This window comes from Pleuronectes platessa, chromosome 19 (assembly GCF_947347685.1).
Source record: "Pleuronectes platessa chromosome 19, fPlePla1.1, whole genome shotgun sequence".
NCBI lineage: Eukaryota > Metazoa > Chordata > Actinopteri > Pleuronectiformes > Pleuronectidae > Pleuronectes > Pleuronectes platessa.
Window position 1 is genome coordinate 16,216,445 of NC_070644.1, and position 20,257 is coordinate 16,236,701.

The 20,257-nt window shown below is 44.9% G+C and overlaps 1 protein-coding gene across 1 annotated transcript in view; it reads right to left on the bottom strand.

Annotated features, from left to right (window-relative positions):
- Positions 1–257: 257 nt before the first annotated feature.
- LOC128424921 (matrix metalloproteinase-17-like) overlaps positions 258–20,257 on the bottom strand; it is a 50,912-nt gene continuing 30,912 nt past the window's right edge. The window contains exons 5-10 of the mRNA XM_053411367.1: positions 10,409–10,585; positions 9,290–9,392; positions 6,759–6,841; positions 5,864–6,016; positions 5,119–5,376; positions 258–583 (exon numbers count right to left, since the gene is read on the bottom strand). Coding sequence (XP_053267342.1) covers positions 258–583; positions 5,119–5,376; positions 5,864–6,016; positions 6,759–6,841; positions 9,290–9,392; positions 10,409–10,585 — 1,100 coding nt within the window. The remainder of the gene's footprint in view (positions 584–5,118; positions 5,377–5,863; positions 6,017–6,758; positions 6,842–9,289; positions 9,393–10,408; positions 10,586–20,257) is intronic.

Consider the following 20,257-nt stretch of genomic DNA (forward strand, 5'->3'; position numbering starts at 1 on the left):
TAGAATGTTGTGTAAATGTGACTTAGTGAGAAAGAGCTTTATAAGAACAGTCCTTTTATCTCTTCCTTCAATAAACAGTTATAGCGCTGTGGGCGCTGTGGGCAGGTTGATGTCTTTACCGACCACACGCCAAATAAATAATAACCAAACGAGAGCAGAAACGAATGATAAGAATGAGAACAAAATATTCCAGTTGTAGGATTGTGTCCACTGGCCCTCCACCAGTCGGCTCAGGAACTCGGTCCCGTGCTCTGGTATCATAGCAGTTCGGAGCTGAGGGCCAGCGAGAGCGTCCAGAGCGGCGGCAGCAGCCAGAGGGGGGAGAGGGAGGGGCGGGCGCCCGAAGGCGAGGCGGAGTCCGAGGTGCAGGAGCACACCTCGTACCCGTTCTCCGCGTGGTCCGGCTGGCGGTGCACGTTGACCCTGGTCTCCGTGCTCTTGGGCTCCGCGTCGGGGGAGTCCGACTGCATCTCCGTGCACAGCAGCCAGTCCTTGGCAATGAGGCGGGGGTAACCTGCCTCCACCTCCATGTCACTGCCCGGAACTTTCCAGTACTCCTTCCCCTTGAAGAAATAGGACGAGCCTTCACGAGGAGAGAGAGGAGAGAGAGAGAGAGAGGGGGGGGGGGATGTTAGTGTCTGTGTGTTCTTTATTATCAACAGAATTATCTTTGCTCTCGTCTCAAACACACAACAAGCTCCGAACACGTAGAAACATCGAGGGCCTTAATTTCGTGAGCCACTGATCCAGAGTAGAAAGTGTTTATGTTAAGCACTTCCGCAGTGTTATTACCCCCCCCCCCCCCCCCCCACCCCCACTCCCACACACACACACACACACACATACAAACACAAACACTTGAGATGCAAAGAGAATAATTTGATTGCGATTGCAGAAGATGCATAACAGCGGGGATGTGTATGGAAAAACAAATTCATCACGGAAAATCTAATGCAAAATTAAAGCAGATATAAGTTAACAATAACAATGTTGACAATGTTGCTGAGGGTTGTATGCGTCCACAGATCAGTGCAGTGACACGTTGCATTTACAACAAGAGGTCAACGTGACCTTCAACCTCTGAACACTGAAATCCTATTCATCCTGGAGTTCAACTGAAGTTTGGTACCACATTTGAAGACATTCCCTCGAGATGTTCTTAAGACATTTTGTTCACAACAATGGGTCAGACGGACAACTGGAGACATTATTGTTTCTATTCCTTCAGTGGCATGAAAACACAATGATCATTCCGACTCTGCTTGTATTTGTAATTGTGTAACTTTGTTTGTTTGATGTGCTCTGATACAAATGTAGCTTTGAGTCTCCTAACAAAACAATTCTTAAAACCAAAACCTCCAGATCTACCAAATAGGTCGACTCTTTTCTCTCCATAGGAAAACAGCAGCTGCTTTAACTGATTCAAATCTAGTTTTATTTGCACCGACACAAATGTAAAATTCTTTACAAATAAATAAGTGCAATAAATGGGGATCACATTCACAAAAGGGTTTAAAATACATGTGAGTGTGTGGTAACTTTGCCGGCTCTCTGTTGGACAGCAGAGATCACAGAAACGCCTGGTGGGCGTTCTTGACACCGTAATTGCACCGGCACTCCCCCTTCCGCGCCTGTTCTTCACCGTGGTGTATTTAAGTTAATTAGTGTCACCGAAATACAAAAAAAGGCTCCGACAGAATCTGGAGATAAAGACTGCACGCTGTGGAAATACCACGTTTCAGGAACAAAGCCTTCAAAGTCGATGTGAAGAAATAGCTTCGGTGTGATAGCTGTGGTCATAACATTCCTTTTGTTGGGGCTAGTGTTAGTTCAGTAAAGTCTAAAGACCTTAAATCAATTTTTTTCCCGAGGTGTCAAGTTGAAAGTGTTGAAAGAGGCGAAGATGATGTAATCAGAGCAAATTGAAAACGGACCAATCACAGCATTCAGTTTACTCCTGACTATCTTCCATTGGTCAAGGACCTGAACACAGAGTGGTATGTTTACATTTATTCCTTCTTTCTATCCTCGTCTTTTACTGTTTTTCTCTTGCAAACATATTCATTCCATCTTATTAATTCGTATCCACACTTGTAATTATTCCCTTTGCACTTTGGCTAAACTGGTGATGTTAATGTGCTGCATGAATAAATCTCACTTGACTCGACAATCTCTTCCAAATAAGCTCTTTTCCCTCTTTTGGTGTTTTCCGTATCCATCTGTCATCGTTACTGCAGGACAGAGCCCAGAGGCCTGAATGACACAGTCTTCTCCAGCTTCCCTCTTCTCCTCGGGGAACAGAAGTCAGGGAGGTGTCAAGGTCGGTGAACAAATCCCCGAATCAGTTTGAGAAGAGTTTTGTCTTTTGATGCTAAAGATAAAATCGCAGACAAAAGCTGCTTTCACGGATGTTTCGAGAGCTCATGTGAGAAATCAGGTAAACAAAGGGCACTTGTGTTTTTTGGGGGATAATAATCCAATTGTATTTGGATTAGACTGCAAAACCGTTTAGTGCAGAAACTCCCATAGTGTTTTGTGGACTTTTCCGGTGAACTATCCCTTTAAGCTCTTTAAATGTTCTGTGCAGGTATCATGGTTATTTGTGTGTGTGTGTGTTTGTTTTGTGTAGTAATTCCAGGAACAACACAACACACCCAGCCTGCTGCTGCAAAGTTAAATAAAAAGAAACAGGGCTAAATACTGCATTTATTGCACTAGTTAGTTTTTGATTAATATGCCAGTTAGTATTCTGCTGTACATGGCGTATGGGACCGACTCCTAATTTACTGCATTTCCCAGCTTTTAGGTTATAAAGGAGCATGTGACTGAGACTGTGGCTCACTGTGTGTATTAGTTTCTGGACAATGGAATTGGAATGAGCTATTTCAGGCTGTGGCTACACACACACACACACACACACACACACACACACACACACACACACACACACACACACACACACACACACACACACACAAACACACACACAGTTATTAGTGGGATCACTTCATTGTTGCTCATGGTATTTTCAGTGGATTTGCTGACAATAACAACACAATAGATTGAAGGGAAATCTGTGGCTGTAGAGAGATTTCTGTCGCAGCCAGTTTTACTCACTGGTTTCTTGTTTTTGTTATTTTTTCTCCAAACATTGCCACCGTGGAAACCACCGGGGGACTGTCTCGGTTCAGAGGAAGTTCAGTCAGATTTTTTTTGGACTGAGGCCTTGTCTAAATTTGTAAACCCTTTTATTTTAAAACTCGTATGAAAAATGCAGCGTCCACTTTGTGGCAACAGATGCCGTAACTTTGTTTTGACAAATATTAATCTGTATTTTCCCTTTCTCCAGAGATGTAGCAGCTATTATGATTCCATGATTCCTCTGTTCATCCTCTGAGTCAAGTCATCCATCCTTCTCACACATCTCCTCTCTTCCCTTTCCTTGTCCTTTCCGTCTTTCTCCTCAGGTATCCTTCACATCTCTCTGCTCATCTTTCATCGAGAGGTGTCGCAGTCTCTCCTCCGTGCTGTCGCATCGCTCTTCCCCCCCCACCCCCCCCACCCCCCCGTCTCCTTTCTCTTCATATTCATCCTGAGCTGCTGAGACAAACAGAGAGGGCCGGCTTTGATGTGGCTCCAGAACCCGGGCCCCATGGTCCTCCTGTGTGTGTCTGTGCATGTAGGTTTCCAAGTTTACCCTTGCAGGCTCTGTGCTGATAACAGCCGGGGGTGCAGCAGGGTTGGGACTTTGCGATTGGCCCTCTTGTATCTCTCTCACACACACAGACACACACACATGCACGCTCATGCACGTGCGTACCGACATCAAAGAGCTGGGAGCGAGACCTCTGAGTCCACAAGCTGAGGAGACAGAACCCAGGCCACTAAACACCTGACAGGGAAAGAGCTTCCTTGTATTCACATGCTGCGGGGGGGGGGATTAGGGACACCCTGCCTCCAGCTGAGAAGTGGTCTCACATTTCAAGAGTCAGGGGCTGCTTTTCCTTTTCTGGGTATTTTTTTAAACTCAGCACCCCCCAGAGCTCCATGCACACACAAAGATGATTGTACCTCTATCTTAGTGAGGACACTCATCGGTTCAATGCATTTGGAGCCTACCCAAACCGTAACCATCCAAACTAAATGCCTAACCCGTACCCTAGCTAAACCTAATTCTAACAATAACCCTGAAAGCAGGTGTTAGCCTTCAAACAAGCCTCTGAAAAAGCGAGGACCAGCCAAAACTGTCCTAACAAAAGGTATAAGTAGAGTAACACACACAAACAAACACACACACCGTCACGAGGCTCTAACAGAAAATAAAATGCTGCACAATTGCCCCCCCCCCCCCCCCCCCCCGTTAGACCTTCCCATTAACATGCACACGTGATCAGATGAGTGTGGCTGCTTGACGGGAGCAGGCGGTGTGACCTTGACTCTGTGATTACACTGGGTTCGCTCCAGGGCTCGAGCGTGTTCGCCTGATAAAAAGGTTTCAAATACAATATTTTCAAATCAGGAAAAAAAAAAATACACAAACAGAAGAAGGGAAAAAAAATCAATCAAATGCAAATGTGCCTCTAATCTGGAAACCGCAGCTATGCCAAACAAAAGCATGAGCATGGATGCAGACAGGGATTGCCAAAATAAACTCAAATTGAACAAACTGTATGAGTCACAGCAAATACTGAAATAGGGAATATATTCATCCGGTGGAATGTCTTATCTCGGAGCGACAGAAGTAGATGCAAACGAATAAATAAAGAAAGTTGTGCGATGTTCGACATCAGTGATTATTACTTGAGTGTCTAAAGTATTCCAGGTGTAAAAGTCTGTTGTATTTTGAGTCTTACACTGAAAGTAACATGAATCTTCTCTCTTTGAGCATGAAGTTTGACCTGAAGATGATTTTAAAAGATCCCCATGGTCGTGACAGTTTTATTTTGAGGAGAACATGAAAAGCTGAACCAACAAAACATGAATGGACCAAAGAGGAAGTGTCTGTAAAGATTCAACTGTGGCTCATTAAGTGTCTGGAAAATTGTCAGATGTGTCGATATCATGTTTATTTTCGTGTTTTGTAACTAAACAAATTGTTTTGCCCAATCGACCACTCACCGTCCGACCACCTCATGGCGTCGTCCAGGTGCAGCGGCAGCCCCTTCCACAGCGAGCTGTCTTTGGGGTAGCCCTGGTCCATGCGCCTCACGTGGTCATCGTAGCGCCAGTACTGGTTGTCCTTGAAGAAGTAGGTTTTCTCGTTGTGCAGCCAAACAAACGCCGAGTCGATGCCTTCCAGGGGCAAACCAAAGTCACTGATCGGACGGGGGTAACCTTCCTCCACGATGTTGTCTTTAAACACCCAGTACTTGAGACCTGAAGAGGCAGAACACGGAAAATAGACTTAGATCACATAACAGGCGGCGTTTTCCACTCGAGATGATAAGTGTGAAAAGATGAGAGACCAGTAAGACACGTGAAGGACAGACAGATAATAAATAAAGCGGTTTAAACATATTTTCTGATCCACAGCCAGTGACGAACGTTCTCTGCCAGGAAGACTGTTGAAAACCGAGATGTGCCCTTGTTCCTGCACCTGTGTTTTTTTATTCAGTTTATAACTCCTGTGTTTAATCTCCTCTCACAGTCCCAGTCACGTTGTATGGAAGGTGTGAATATCCTCTTCAGAAAGACGGGAGATCATCGGCAGTTTAAAAATATACCGGATGCACTGTCACTAAAAATACAGTCTGTACTAAAGTATGAACAAGAGAGAGAAGCTTCTATGATTCCAGATTCTCACTGTCACTATTGAAAAAACTTGAAATTTGACAACATATTGGAAATGCAGACGGTTTTGTACCTTTGAAAAAGACGATCTTGTGATCTCCTGGTCGCTCGTACACGGCGTCCAGCCCGTCCAGGTTGGTCGGCAGGCCTCTCCAGAAGCGATGGATCTGAGCCGGACGCAGAGATACCAGGTGCTTCTCTCGAGTTAGTCGCCAGAAGTACTTTCCTACGAGGAGAAGAACGGGTGTGAGTACGGGGGAGCAGCTATATCCAGGCTGCAGGCCAGAGATATTATTGTTTATTATCTTTTGTGCGTTTCCTAACAGCACAAATGTGAATTCATCTCATGTGCTGTCACTGCTGTTGTGTTGAAAATCGTATCCACGTTAACCTGCTCTGGACTGTTTCCCAGGCTTTTCATTTTCATCTTACTTTGTATTCTTTATCTGAATTAACTTGGAACATGAGATTACTTTTACAAAATGATTTGGCCTCGATTCAAACAAAATCCTCTCCTAAAACCTGATGGCTGAAAATAACAAAAAAGAAAAAAGACTAAAGCTAGTGTAGAAATGATCTCTTAAACATTGAATGATTTTTTTAAATGAGAGACGTTTGCAAAATGTCAATGAAAGGTCAGCACTGTTCACACTGCTGCTGCTCGTCTGGGGCCTCGGTGGACGGCTTCGGGGGGGATCCCTCCAGAGGCGCAGGCATGAAAGCCTGATGTAATTTTTGGGTCTGTTAGCCGGGCTCAACCGGCTCAGCTGGGTGTCTGCACAGCTGCTACCCCCCCCCACACCCCTCAGCTCCTCTCTCTCTCTCATCCTTTTTTCTTATCTCTATCTTACTTCCGCTCATTTAGCTAATTTCTCTCTCTTTTTTTTTTAAAACATATTATTTTCCCACGCAGCTCTGCAGCTCTGCAGCTCTGCGTCTCGCTCTCTTCTCCCTCTGTGCTGCTGTACCTTTGAAAAAGAAAGCCTCCCCTCGTATCTGGGCCACGGCATCAAAGTGACTGGAGCATCTGTCTGGGGCATCTTGCGCCAGCCTGGGAGAACGTGAAGAAAGAAGGAAGAGGATTAGAAACGAGGGGGGGGGGGGAGAACGTCTTGGTCCAACCACACCAGCACAATTTACAAAACTTTAAACTTTGAACAACTACAAACAATGATGTTTTCTGCAGCTGATGGAGGAGGAAAAATTGTCCGACATCTTTTTACGTGTCCACATTTTATTCCCACTTCTGTGACTGGATACCTGCTTGAGTCGGTGATACAAGGCTAAAGATGAGATTCTACCAAGTCGACGTGGTGAAGTCCCTCTGTGCATTTATCACTGATTTAAAGCCCCGATGTGGTCAGCCTGCCAATGATGAATCCATTAGCCCCACGACGCTGCCAGGCCTTGTATCACCAACAAAGATCTCCATTCAGAGCTCTAATAGCACCACACCACTGCTCAGTGGTCAGCACAGGAGGCCCGGGTCAGAGCTTCTCATTGTGGCATGATGAAGCAATATTTAATACAGGCAAGTTATGAGTGTCGTAATGAAAAAGTAACCAACTCTGCCTTGGATTTTCAAAAAAATGAAACAGTAAAATCTTCTGACACGTGATGTACGGACAGTGAAGGTCACCATGAACAAGAGTCAGGGGAAATACGGGTGTCACTTCAATGGAAACAAATCCCCTAAACCAAAACAGCTCCAAAAATCAATCGGGTTCTTCCCTGATCCAATCAAAATCCTTCCCTAAAGTTTCATAGCAATTTGTTGAGTAGTTTTTGCGTAATCCTTCAGAAAAACCTACGGACGGACAGGGGGAAACGTTGCCTCGTCGGTGGAGGGAAAGAAAAGGAAAGAAGCTTTAATTTAAATCAGAGTGAAGACAGGTTTATAAAGTTGTTTTGCTCGGGCCTCTTGAGGGACGTCTTTAAGGTTAGCGCTCGGTGGTTTGGGAGCGTGTGCGTGTTTATGCACGTTCAAAATACATTGATAGACAAAATTAAGTCTAATTATCCTTGATAATAAAAAAAAATACTTCTGCCTCTTAGCCGCCCAACCTGCTGCAGGGAATTACCTAATTAGACGAGCAGGCTCCAAACTACTGAGCCAATTTGCTTTGTTGACACCTCATGATTTCATATCAGGAGGCAAAAAACTCTTCTTTACAACACATGTAGTGAACTCTGCACAGATTCATAACATCGTCTCTCAGTGGGAGTGGTAAAAAAAGTAAAAAAAACAAAAAACGACTTAATCATCCTGACGTACAGGGAACAATCCAGAATAATAGAAATATCTCTGTAACCACGTGCACTAGAGCTTCCCTGCAATAAACAGCACCTGGGCGAGGCCTACTAAAAGTTTAGCGTTCTTATTTGATGCAGCTGAACTGCTGTTATTGCTTTAACTTCATATTTTTTATGACAGTGTAAACATTCACAGTCGAGGAGCATATGTGTGTTAGTGTGCACGAGCAGCTTAGCAAACAGAAGCACTCTCTAAGTTGTGTGTGTACGGAGAAATCTCTAAGGTTCACAGAGACAGCTGATTTTTATTGACCCTCTTCGAAGTGACCATGTCGGAAATTGGCTTGAACAAAAGAAAAAGAAAATCAACATTTATCGGTCCACAAAAAATATCATGTTAGAGGCCGCAAATAAATGAATGTTTGGGAAACACTGAGAAGAGTAAAGATCATTTTGGTTCTTTGTGAAACTGAGTTCACGGTTCTTCAATGTGGCTCACGATGCATTTGAGGACACATGCAGTCAAAAGAAAGTGTCCCAGCCATCAGGACGCATTCGGTCCTGTACTTGGCTCGGACCACTTTACCATCAGATCACAGAGGACGGATGTTAAAACTAGGCCCCGGGTCCCAGACCAGCTCCAAATGTGGTCTGAGTGATCAGATCTTAAAAGCATCCTCGAAGCATCTTGGGGTTTGTGGGTGTGGATCCTCGACCCCAGGCCTGTTGGTGCCAGGCTCATTTGGGGATTTGGCCTAAAACTTAGAAATGATATCTGGGTTGAGGTTGGGTTCGGTCATGTTTGGCTGGGCTGTCTACTCGACTTAGTTTCACACCGCATGTATCTGTCATCGGGGGAAACATTGGCCTCGGTTTTGGTTCGGACAATAAAAACACCACCTGTCATGATCGATTACTTTTTTCTCCGGTTCGGACAGAGAAGTGCGACCCAAGCAGCAATCTGACCACGTTAGATCGGATCAATCAGGTCTAACCGGGTCCACCAGTGCTCCCTCTGGCCACTGAAGCACAGGCAGTGTCCTGTTGAATGAGATCCACAGCAAGTGAAGCCTCAGAAACATCTGTTAAACTGCAGCTCCGGTGACGCTGGGTCACTGCGTCTGATCTCGGCTCAAACGTCCAGGTCCTCCAGTTAGAGCCAGAGGGAGTGTCCAAGAGGCTGGAGTGGACTTTTTAGGACGAGTGCAGTCCAGTAACTTTTAGTTGCATGACTTTTTTTACTCACTGAACGTTGGACCTGTTCTCAGGAAGGTCCAGCAGGACGGGAGGCTCAGCCGTCTGCGAGGTGCCGCCCGGTCCGATTGTGTGCGACACAGAGTCTCTGACACCTGGGAAGAGAATTAACATCATATTGAGTAAAATTCTGCTGATTCATAGTTACTTTCTGTGTCTCTCTTCTTTTGCAATGTCATTAATTTCCTATTCTGTACCGTAGTTATACATAGCGAATACTGAGTGCTGTTCCTCTCCTGCAGCTTTACCTCCACTTCACCTCCATTCACTCCACCTCAACTCGATTCAATTCATTCGCCCTCGCACACTCATTCCCGCGCTTCATTCTCTCTCTCTTCATGTTTATCGTTCTCTTCTCTCATCCCCGCCGCGTTCCTGTATCAGGGCGCGGCGTTAAAAGGTCAAATGCCACAGCGAAGCCCAATTAACTCCATCCCTGTTTTCATTAAATCAATAACCTCGCTCTACAGAGCTCATCAACCGCCTCCTGCATGAGGAGGTCTCCAGATCGTCAGTATTCTGAGCTGCCACCGGCGAGCAGCTGCCTCCGCCGCTGCACCGGGAACACACACGTAATTACAGCAGAGGCTCTGGAGTCATGGTCAGTGGAGGAGAGGAGGAGGTGTCGGTGAATGCAGATGTGTGCGTCTCCACCGGGTTTTCACACAGACAAGAGGATTTATCAGAGAAGAAGCAGAGATTTATTTCACGATCTATCAGAATTAACCAGTATTTACTGTAGATTCCATGTTCATAATGAGATCATACGCCAGATAATGCTGGAAATATCTCCGGTAATGACTTAAATGGCAAGGCAGGTGGACACACAAGAAAATATTCTGATAAATGTCATACTTCCATTTGAAGTCACAGCTCCTTCATAGTTATATTACCACTTTGCTTTTTCTGCCAGCAACGTTCCCAGTACTTATACAGACAGAGAGAGTGGAGACCCAACTCGAGCCCAGGCCGGGTGAGGACAAATCAGTTTGAATTGATATCTGAAATTGGGGTCGCGTAATAATGCGTGTGTGCTTTTTGTAACACTGAAAGCAGATTTATTGGAGGAAATGAAAATAACCCTTCACACACAAAAACAGTTCCCTCGTACCGTAGAGCTGCCACACGCGGACCTTGTCCTCATAGGGCAGGTCGTATTTCAGAGGGTCTCCTACGGGGCCCTGGTAGTACGGCCTCATGATGGACTCGATGGCGGAGGTGTGGACCAGGCCGATGGCGTGACCGAACTCATGGACTGCAACCGCAAACAGATCCATCCCATGGGAGTCTGGAGGAGATGGAGAGAGAGAGAGCACATGGGTAAAGGTCCAAAAAGATCATGAACTAAAGAAAATAAAAATAAACATAAGGCAAACTCCATTAAAGCACAATCCAAAGGTCAAAAGTTAATTTCACTGAATGGTTTAAACTTTTCTGTAAAAACTGTGGCTGGCTCCACGAACCCACTTCAACCTGCTTTTAACACGGACACGGTGAACTCATGCTCACCCCCTCACACCAGTTACCTGAGCCTCTGTGTTCAACTGAAAATTAAACGAAAAATCCTCGATATATGCCAAAATTAAAAGGGTTATTTTACGTGACCCGTTCTTGGAAATCTGCCAAGTAGTTTTTGTGAAATCTTGCTAATAAAGCAAACTAACGAGCAAACTGACAGAGGCGGACCTCCATAATTGACGGAGGTAATTTTAGTGGTTATTTCAGCTGTAATATAGCAGATATAAGTAGCGTAGAGTAAACTGCTTCATATCAGTCACTAATAACCTGATTTAAATGGTCAGATGTGTTGTTTAATACATTTTGACATATGCAGAATACCCAAGATTCTCTGTGAATAACTTTGGGATGACCCCGCGGCTGAACTCTCTGATATGACCCGGTCCAACCCCTGCTCAGGTATTTCATCCTCTCTCAACTCATCTGCAAATTAAGAGGCATGACAGCTCAGGGGGCTTTCAGGGCTGTTAGGCGTGTGGTCTGGTGCGATAACTGTGGTAATACTGCCTGAGTCCCTGCACTGCCAATCAAAACCTGAGAGTGGAAAGACACCTAAAGAGCCTCTGGGCTATTAAAGCACATTTGAGAAAACCAGCCGAAACTCCTTGTCTGGCTTTGCAGAGGAAGACAAAACCCGGGGCAAGGAGATTTAGATTTGCAGAAAGAGTTGGCATGTCGAGCCGAGCTAGCTTAGGGTTCCTTGGTGGCTTAGCTCAAGTCTGCATTCAGTTAACCTTGCACACACACTACAGTACCCACCTGGGGTGTGCAGGAGGCTAATGCCGACTCTAATCTGCAGGAGCACACGGTGCAGAGAGGAAAGGTGAACAAAAGGAAGGAGAGAGGGAGAGAGAGAGAAAGAGAAGAGGGGCTCACAACAGAATATGCACCATGTCATCAGCTCCACGGTTCACGGGCGTCAGACAGAATAGACGTGATGCCTGCGGACAAAGCGGGAGCAGAGAGAACTCGGTGGTTGAACCCGATTCGTTTAGGAAGGAAGAGAGAGAAATAGTTGAGTCAGAGTAAAGTCACGTAGCTCGACAGACTGTTGAAATCCTTTTGTGTTCAGCGGTTCATTATTTGTCCTGCAGGACTCACCGTTGAGCCATTAGCTAAATATCAAGCTGAAGGCTTTCATCGCATGGTGATGATGATTTGAACGAAAGGCCTTGATTCACCAGAAACTCTAAACTCTGGAGATTTGCTAATCATCTGTCTGGCTACTTCAAAACATTTCACACAGCTTGTCCTGGAAGCCCTGAAGTTTTCCTACACGGCAAACTCTGTGCGACCCTATTCTCAAACTCATGAGGAACGAGAAGTCACTTGGGCATTTGAGGCTGAAACATAACCTCCAAATATTAGTTCTAGAAAATAAATGATTCATTTCATGAGTGAGAAATTGACAAGCTTCTTAGACCTTAGTTAGAATAACCGTTCAGCCAGGGGAAGAGTTTTCCCATTCTCCCTGCCTGGGTTTTTTCCAGAAGTTAGATTAATTGGAGAGTCTTATTATTTGTCTTTGTAACTTGGCCCTGTGATGGGCTGGCGACCTGTCAGGGGTGTAACACGACTCTGGGCCAATGGGTTTGGCTTGTCGTTACTCTATGGATTTGAAGAGTTGTTATTGGATGGATGGATGAGTGAGAAATCACTTTAGAATCACAGAATTTAGAAAAACATAGTTCTTAGGTTTTCTTAAATTACTTTTAGGATTGCTCAGCTGGAGCAAGCACAAGACTGGGAAATGTTGGTGGACGTGGGCCAGCGGGTTACACTCCCATCACATATTGTCACCTGCACCCTAAGACCTGCTCCACCAACCTGTGCTTTGTCTGTTTCACAGAGGTTCGGACTGTATGGACCGTACAGGGCTGGTTGACTAAAAGGCCAAAACACTTGAAGACGCTGAAGTGCACAACTGAAGCCACGTCCCTAACATCCGCTCCCTGAGTCAAGAAACCTGACGTGACACGATAAGAAGCAAAACTGAATCAAATATGACACATGGTGACTCAGTGACCAGACACACAATGGAAGTCATTCAAGCTGCCTTTTCCTTTGAGATCACAACTTTAATTCAGTCAGTGAAAAGGCTCAGCGGGGGGGCAGGGTGGGTGGAGGGTGCATTAATGTACCAGCTGAGGACAAGCTGCCTGGACCACAGCCACAATGCAGCCCCACCGGGCCACGACACACTGGGATAAAGACCAACACAAACATAATCAGAGTCACTGGAGTTCACTGGCAACGATTTGCCCATTCTCCTGAAATGTCTGCCTCTCCCGGCTGCAGCCGTGTGCATCCGGCATCATTAACAACCTCCTCCATCCACAGTATCTACACCCCCCCTTCCAGCAGGCAACCGAGGGACACTCGAAACAGCGAGGCACAAAACCTGCTTCTTCCCTTGACCAGAGCTGCTCACTGATCCATAAACCGGTGAACAGAACCATGAAAAGCACAGAATTATATGATAGAGCCAATTGTCCTTGTGCTGGTTGCATTCCTTCATTGTCAATTACTCAGTACTTGAAGTTGTATTTCATAGCTTTTTCAATTTTTTCTGACACAGAATATATCTAAAGTAGTTAGTGTGGCTTGTTAGTGAGAGTCCCCTCAATGGGTTATTACCTCGGCCAATGTTTTCATCTACTTTTGTCAGTTAGTTAGCAGGAGATCAAATTGTATGTCTGATAATTGATGTTATTACAACTAAACTATGTAAAAGTTTCATTTTTTTACAAAAAATATCGTGAATAAACTCCAATTCCTACTTCCACTTATTCAAGCGGTAAACAGAAGGTTTATTTAGGCTTCCTACAAGTTGATGAGAAATTGGCAAACTGAATAATGGGCCAACAATAACTTCACACAACACATAATTATTAAACAGTGTATCGTCATTTCTCTCCAGTTCCGTCGAAATGAGTTTGTCACTGTTGTTCTGAGGAAATTAATCAGAATATTAGGTTATTTTTCTCTCTCTCTCTCTCTCTCTCTCTCTCTCTCTCTCTCTCTCTCTCTCTCTCTCTCTCTCTCTCTCTCTCTGGCTCGGGCGGCATCTAACAAGGTAAACAGTGGAACAACGTTCGGTAAGAGAACAAAATGTTCTTCATGCTGTATCTTAGCTTAAAGGTTGAATGCTGTGCACTCACTACAGTGGCAGATGTGTCCTTTGATTCCACCACAGTGTGATGAAATAACCTTGGTTATCAGGGACTCGTTCTCCAGGTCAGCATCATTTGTTGTGGGAGTCGTCAAGTGCAACATGTATAATGCTGCGATGAGGTGATGTAATCGCTCGGGCCTCAAGTACCTGGCTGAACTTTGAGTGCAGATGAAAAGAATCCATCTTTGCACTTGATGTGAATTTTTTTTTTTTAACTATTACAGAATTTCAAGTAGTTTTTTGGTCCTTTTTTAATTTACATATCATATATAACAGGCTGGGAAACTGTACATTTGTTCGTCTCAAATTCCCCAAATGAACTGTTTAGCTTAGGCCGAACAGTTGAAATTTAAGTTTCTATGACAGCAACTGTTTCGTTGTATGTATTTGAACATTTTACCGTCTGCTCTGTTGCCTTAATCGTCGGCCGTCGTGTGAAACGAATGAAAAACAACATTGCACTTTAATAAAGTCTTATAAAGGAGCATGGAACAGCATGACAGCCCATTGTGACTGAAGTCTACCTTTGTCCATATGTCCCTGTTCTTTTAGAGGCTGTAGCAGCACTCTCTCCTTCTCATACACCCACAGAGAAAAAAAGAGATTGACAGACGAACAAGGTTATTTGTCCTGTCCACGGTCCAGGAACCTGACTTGTCCCCTAGCAACAGATTTTATGCACTATGTGAGGAAACCGGAAAAAAAAATCCAAAATTCTGCACATTGTTGGTGCCTTGATCTCACATGAGTTTCATTTTAAAGGTTTTCAAAGCAAAAAATGTAGAGTCAGCCAGTGAACTTGAGTAAAATGTCAAAGCAGTAACGTTTAAGTTATAATCAAGAATCCCGATTTACTACCGTTTTCTGTTGTCAGATTGGATATTCATTAATCTTGTGTGAGGGCAACTTTATTGTATTTATTTAACCTGTTCAAATTCAAAATATACAGTCTGGAAGCACATTAGACGCTGAGCACATCCTGACTGAGAGATAAACAAACACACCAGGCTGCGTGCACACCACAGGAGCGCGTGCGTGGAAAGAAAAAACTGAATATCATGAAAAGTTCACCTGCTTAATGATGCTTTTGTTTTAGTCGGAGTAATCAGTTTGCAGAGGCAGATTGCTGTGATCATAATAATTAATAGACGCAATCTGGCGCCTGTCAAAGACAAAAAAAAAAAAAAAAAACAGCACTTACAGGCCTTCGCTTATTTGATCTCAATGAGATTCCACCTCTCAGCGCTGGCTAATAGACACCAGGACCATCCATCACATAGCGTGGGGTGAACTGGTCCGCTAAATGTGGTGCTTAATATTCCACTTCTCAGCATCATCGTGCACATTAGGAGATGGCCTTCTGCGGACCCAGATGCAGGGCCCTGCTGAGAGCAGTGCGCCGGGAGCCGGGGCCGGGGAATTAGCCAAAGCAATTACTCAGCCGCGGATTTGTTCTGATAAGGTTAATTTTTCTAAAGACGATTACAGAGCGTCCACAATCTGCTGGAGCGTCGACATTGGCTCTTTACCCTGTGGGCCCGACCTCACAGGTTTACCTCTCCTCATGGGATTGCACACCTGATTGAAAAGGTAACAAAGAACCAACACTTGATGGATCCGATAGCTCTGTGGGCGCAGGGCTGAGCGTCGCCCCGTCCGACAGGCACACACCGTGCACAGAGGCAGATCCTGACATTTGCTGAACAATGCCTGAGAGACGCCGGATGAAAGGAGTTGAGAGATAGCAGCGAGGTGAAGCCGGCGGAGTGTGACAAGAAGAAATTAAGAGTTGTTTAATTAACTTTTTTCCTCCTCTATGCCTCAATGCGTCAGTCTAACAGCCTCAGATTTACTGAGAAGGGAAACTCAACAGCGGGAAAAATAAGTGTTGAATGGAACGGCAGAGTGAGCACCTCCTCCAGCAGCCCCCTTATGAGACCACATGCAAATTCACAAGATCTGGATTGTTTGAAAATCTGTCTCAGCAGAGTTGACATTTTAAAACCTCTGTATTTCTATCTTCACAAATTCTAAAGGAAAAATTCAAGATTTAAAACGGTAAATTTGTACGTATATATTCAAGTTGCTCAAATTCGGAGTTAAAAAAATTCAGATTCAACATCCGGGGATACCAAGGATAAGCAATCAACCACAGATCGGCACCCTCAGTCACCTAAACATGCCTTTCCTTTTCATCAAGATCTATGAGTTATTCTATTATATATGAGAAATCTACGGAAAATATATAGAAAAAAACTAATGTTAACATAGTGAAAAAAAAACACATCTTGAATCTGCACCCTGATCCGGATCCAGACCAGAATATAATGGGTTCTTCGCTGACCCGGAACAAATCCTTCCTCCATGTTTCGTGGAAATCCTTTTTTCTGCTAATTAACAGACAGACAGGCAGAAACATAACCTGAAGTTCACCCTTGACACCACAGAAGAAGAGAGCAGATTCTACCCGGTCATTAAAGACGAGCTGATTAAAGACGAAGGAGGAGGGATTGTTTTTGACTCTAGAAGATTTAACCAGTTAAAGAAAGCAGCCTGTGCTTTACGGATCAAAATTAAAGAGTCTCATGTGCAGGATGTGGATTTCTCGATTTTTAAGACTTGTGAAAAGAGGAACATCTAACATCTGTGTGGTGATTCAGATGGAAACACATTCACCTTCAGCACATGTAGCTGTGATATTTAACTGCAGCTCAGTGATAACAGTGTTTTGGGTTTCACCAGATGATGGAGGCAGGCAGACAATGACACAACAATTACAGTCATACAGATCTGACCTCTGACCCCTTTCTCCTTCGCTTCTCCGCTGCCATTAGCCGATTATATATCTTTGCAGCTGTTGTTAGCCCACCCCCCCACCCCCCTGCCATCGTCCCCCATACATTTATTCAAACACACACACACGCACACACTCCGGTAAAGCGGCAGCATCGTCTGCCGGCCCTGCCGCTGCTGCCCCCCCGTCGGAGGTCTAATTGGAGCAGATTGAGCCGCTGTCCCGTGACATATGGTTCACAGCCCCGACAGCGCAAAACAAAGGAGGGAGATCCAGGCAGGTCCTGGCCCCATCACAGACTCAGCAGCTGGGACAGACTGCCTCTCCGTCACAGACACACACACACACACACACACACACACACCGTCTGTACCCTCCATCTTCCAGGCTGAAGTTGAATCTAAAACATGAGGTCAAAATGCAACATGGGGCTCTGGATCTTTTCTGTTTTGTGGACGTGTGATGCAAATGTTAACGAGCCGCTGAACTTCAGGGCTTGAAAATGAGTCGGAAAAGCAGCGTGGTTCAGAGGCAACGATGGGAAATCATGTAATGTTAAAAATGATTTGAAAAAACCCAAAGGAGCACGACAGCAGAATGACCAAACAAAACATGGAAAGCAGGAGATTTCTTGTCTTTGTGTAAAGTTAGAACGGAGCCTTATTGAAAAGAACTGTCTTGCAGCGATATATATTTATCGGTGACGCTTCTGTATTGTTGCGTAATGTGCATGTGCTGTAATTGAGCTCTGGCATACAATGCATTACACCAGATAATGTGCATGTAATGTTAAAAAAAATGTCCGACTGGCATTAAAGCAAAAACTCTTGATTGTATCAGAGCTGCTGCTTCACCAAATAAAATGTTGCCTGCTTCTGGATTTCACTCGGTTTTTCCTCCACCTTTGAAATTTGAAAAAAAACCCTCTTATTTGGGATGTCGGGGGGGGGGGGAGAAAGAGATGTACTTAGAAATAGGCACAGGGCTGCAGAGTCGAGCAATTATTTTCTCCCGGACTGGAAAAAGGCACTTACAGTCATAGATGTGGAATTATGGCCACCCCACATATCACAAACCTTTTGGCAGCACTTTATTTCATCGCTTGGTTTCGGGGACTTTTCAGCAGAGGGTTGGAATAAACAGCACAGAGAGTAACAATTAGTCCCGAGCTGCTCAGGGTTCTATTTTCAGTTGAACAAAGACCTGATGCAGACGTCAGTCACTCACGAGCAGCATATGAAATTAGCAATAAGCCTTCAATAACGTAGCTGTCATTCCCTGTCAGAGCTGGATTCCATTTTTCTTTCTGCAGCGACAGAGCATTGATTTCTCTAAAACAATCCCAATCGCCCTGAGCGCCGCTGAACTCAGGACGCAGGAGTTACGTTTGGGTCGAGACTCATTTTGATAGAACATCTGCATGTGGGGATGAGATAGCTGTCATTGCAATGGATGATGCACGCGGTCCTCTGCTATTGTGACCAGGGGGGGGGGGGGGGGGGGGGGTTGTTCAATAAGTGCTTGAACGGCTGGGCATACACCATTGGATCTCTCATTATAGGCCGAGGTTTGTGATTTATCATCACTGAGCTCACTGCAGATGATAAAGTATGTTTTGGAAAATGACACTTTATTGATGACCGTTGGGCAAACATGCCGGAATGTCACTGTCAGACAGCAAATGGTGAAAACATAATATCTGCAGATGCATTACGAACGTTCACCTAAAGCACCGGGCAGGCTCGTCTTATTGCACAATAGGGGAGAGCGGGGTCATTTGCTCCCCTCTAGGCGAGCTAAACTGATATATCAGTAAAATTCCCATTAATTCAGGATGTTTTCTAGCAATGGAAATGATCAGAATGTCTTCAGGACAAAGGGCAGTGAAAATATGATTGTTTTTAAAAAAGTGGTCTTTTGTTCCACTTTACCCCGGCTACGGGGTAAAGTGGAACTTCTTTCCTTGCATGACCTCAGCGGCTGCACTCTCCATCTCTGCGAGGGGTGTTTGGCCCCAGGTTGTCTTCCTGGTGTAGTTTCTTGGCATGATGGCTTTTCTACAATGTTTATGACATTAAAAATAAAGCATATATAATGTAATATAACACTGAAATATATTTAAGACTAAACTTAACTTGTGCTTCATGGTGGGGTAAAGTGGGACAGTGTCTCACTTTACCCCACAGCTAGCCTGGATGCCAGACGAATTTAGCCCCGCCCACAACATTTTTGGTCGGGCAGTTCGGTCTGGAGTCGCTCCATTGGGAAAAAATTATGGGGCGTGTTTCAACTGACCAGGAAGTAAAATTCCTCTTCGCTCAATTGGATAGACCTACAACCAATCAGAGCAACGTAGTATGTGACGTATGCTAAGCAACGCATTGTGAGTTATTTACTAACGCCGGGTTCACACCGGACGCTTCAGCGCAGCGCCAAGCCTTAAATAACAGCTGGCTCCCATCCACTCCCATGTTAAAACTTTGTGCCGGTCACACCGGAGGCTGAAGCACCGCGAGGCAGCCTTGACGCAGCGTGGTGCTTCAGCCTCCGGTGTGACCAGCACAAAGCCGTGCAGCGATCTACTGGATCAACGGGTGATATTATTAGCGCTGCCCGGCGGTTCAGCGTCGCTTCAGTGTCCGGTGTGAACAGCCAAGCGCCGGGGCGATAGGGATTAGCGCGGTGCTTTGGCGTCGCCTCCACGTTCTGTGTTCCTCTTTCAAAATGAATGCGCTGTCGATATCTTCTAAAACAGACTCAATGGCAGCATCTGCACATCTCAGCTCGCCAGCGGCAGGCATGTTTGTTGAAAACGAATTCAACCCAAGGGCACTGTGATGACGTGGTTGATTACGTTACCGTTTATCATCTGTCAATCATCGTATAAAGCCCGCCCTGACAATCTGATTGGCCCGGTCGGGCCATAATTTTTTCCCAATGGAGCGACTCCAGACCGAACTGCCCGACCAAAAATGTTGTGGGCGGGGCTAAGTTCGTCTGGCATCCAGGCTACCCCACAGCCACAATTTTAGAAAAATCTTCAGCTAGCATCAATCACATGGTTTTATATGTTGGAAGTTCACCAACATGTATGATATAATTTTTTCTACCTGAATCAATTTGTTTTGACACAACAGTTGATTAAGTTCAAAGCAAGAAAATGTACTTTTACATGCAAAAAACTCATTTTTGTGAGAAAACAAACTTTCCACAGCACCTGCACCAACTTCTCCTTCATGGCAAGGGGGCAATGGGAGGGGCTTTTAAACATAATAGTCACATGACCACAAATGTGTTCCTTTGCCTAGATACAGTTGGTGTTTCACATCACCCGATGTCCCACATTACCCCGCTCTCCCCTACACAACTTCATCACAACATGTCCTTTTCAGCTTGGAGGTTGCTCACTCGGAGAGATATGGCGTTCTGCCAACTTCGTATTATCATGTTTGTTTCAAGCTCATTTCAATCCT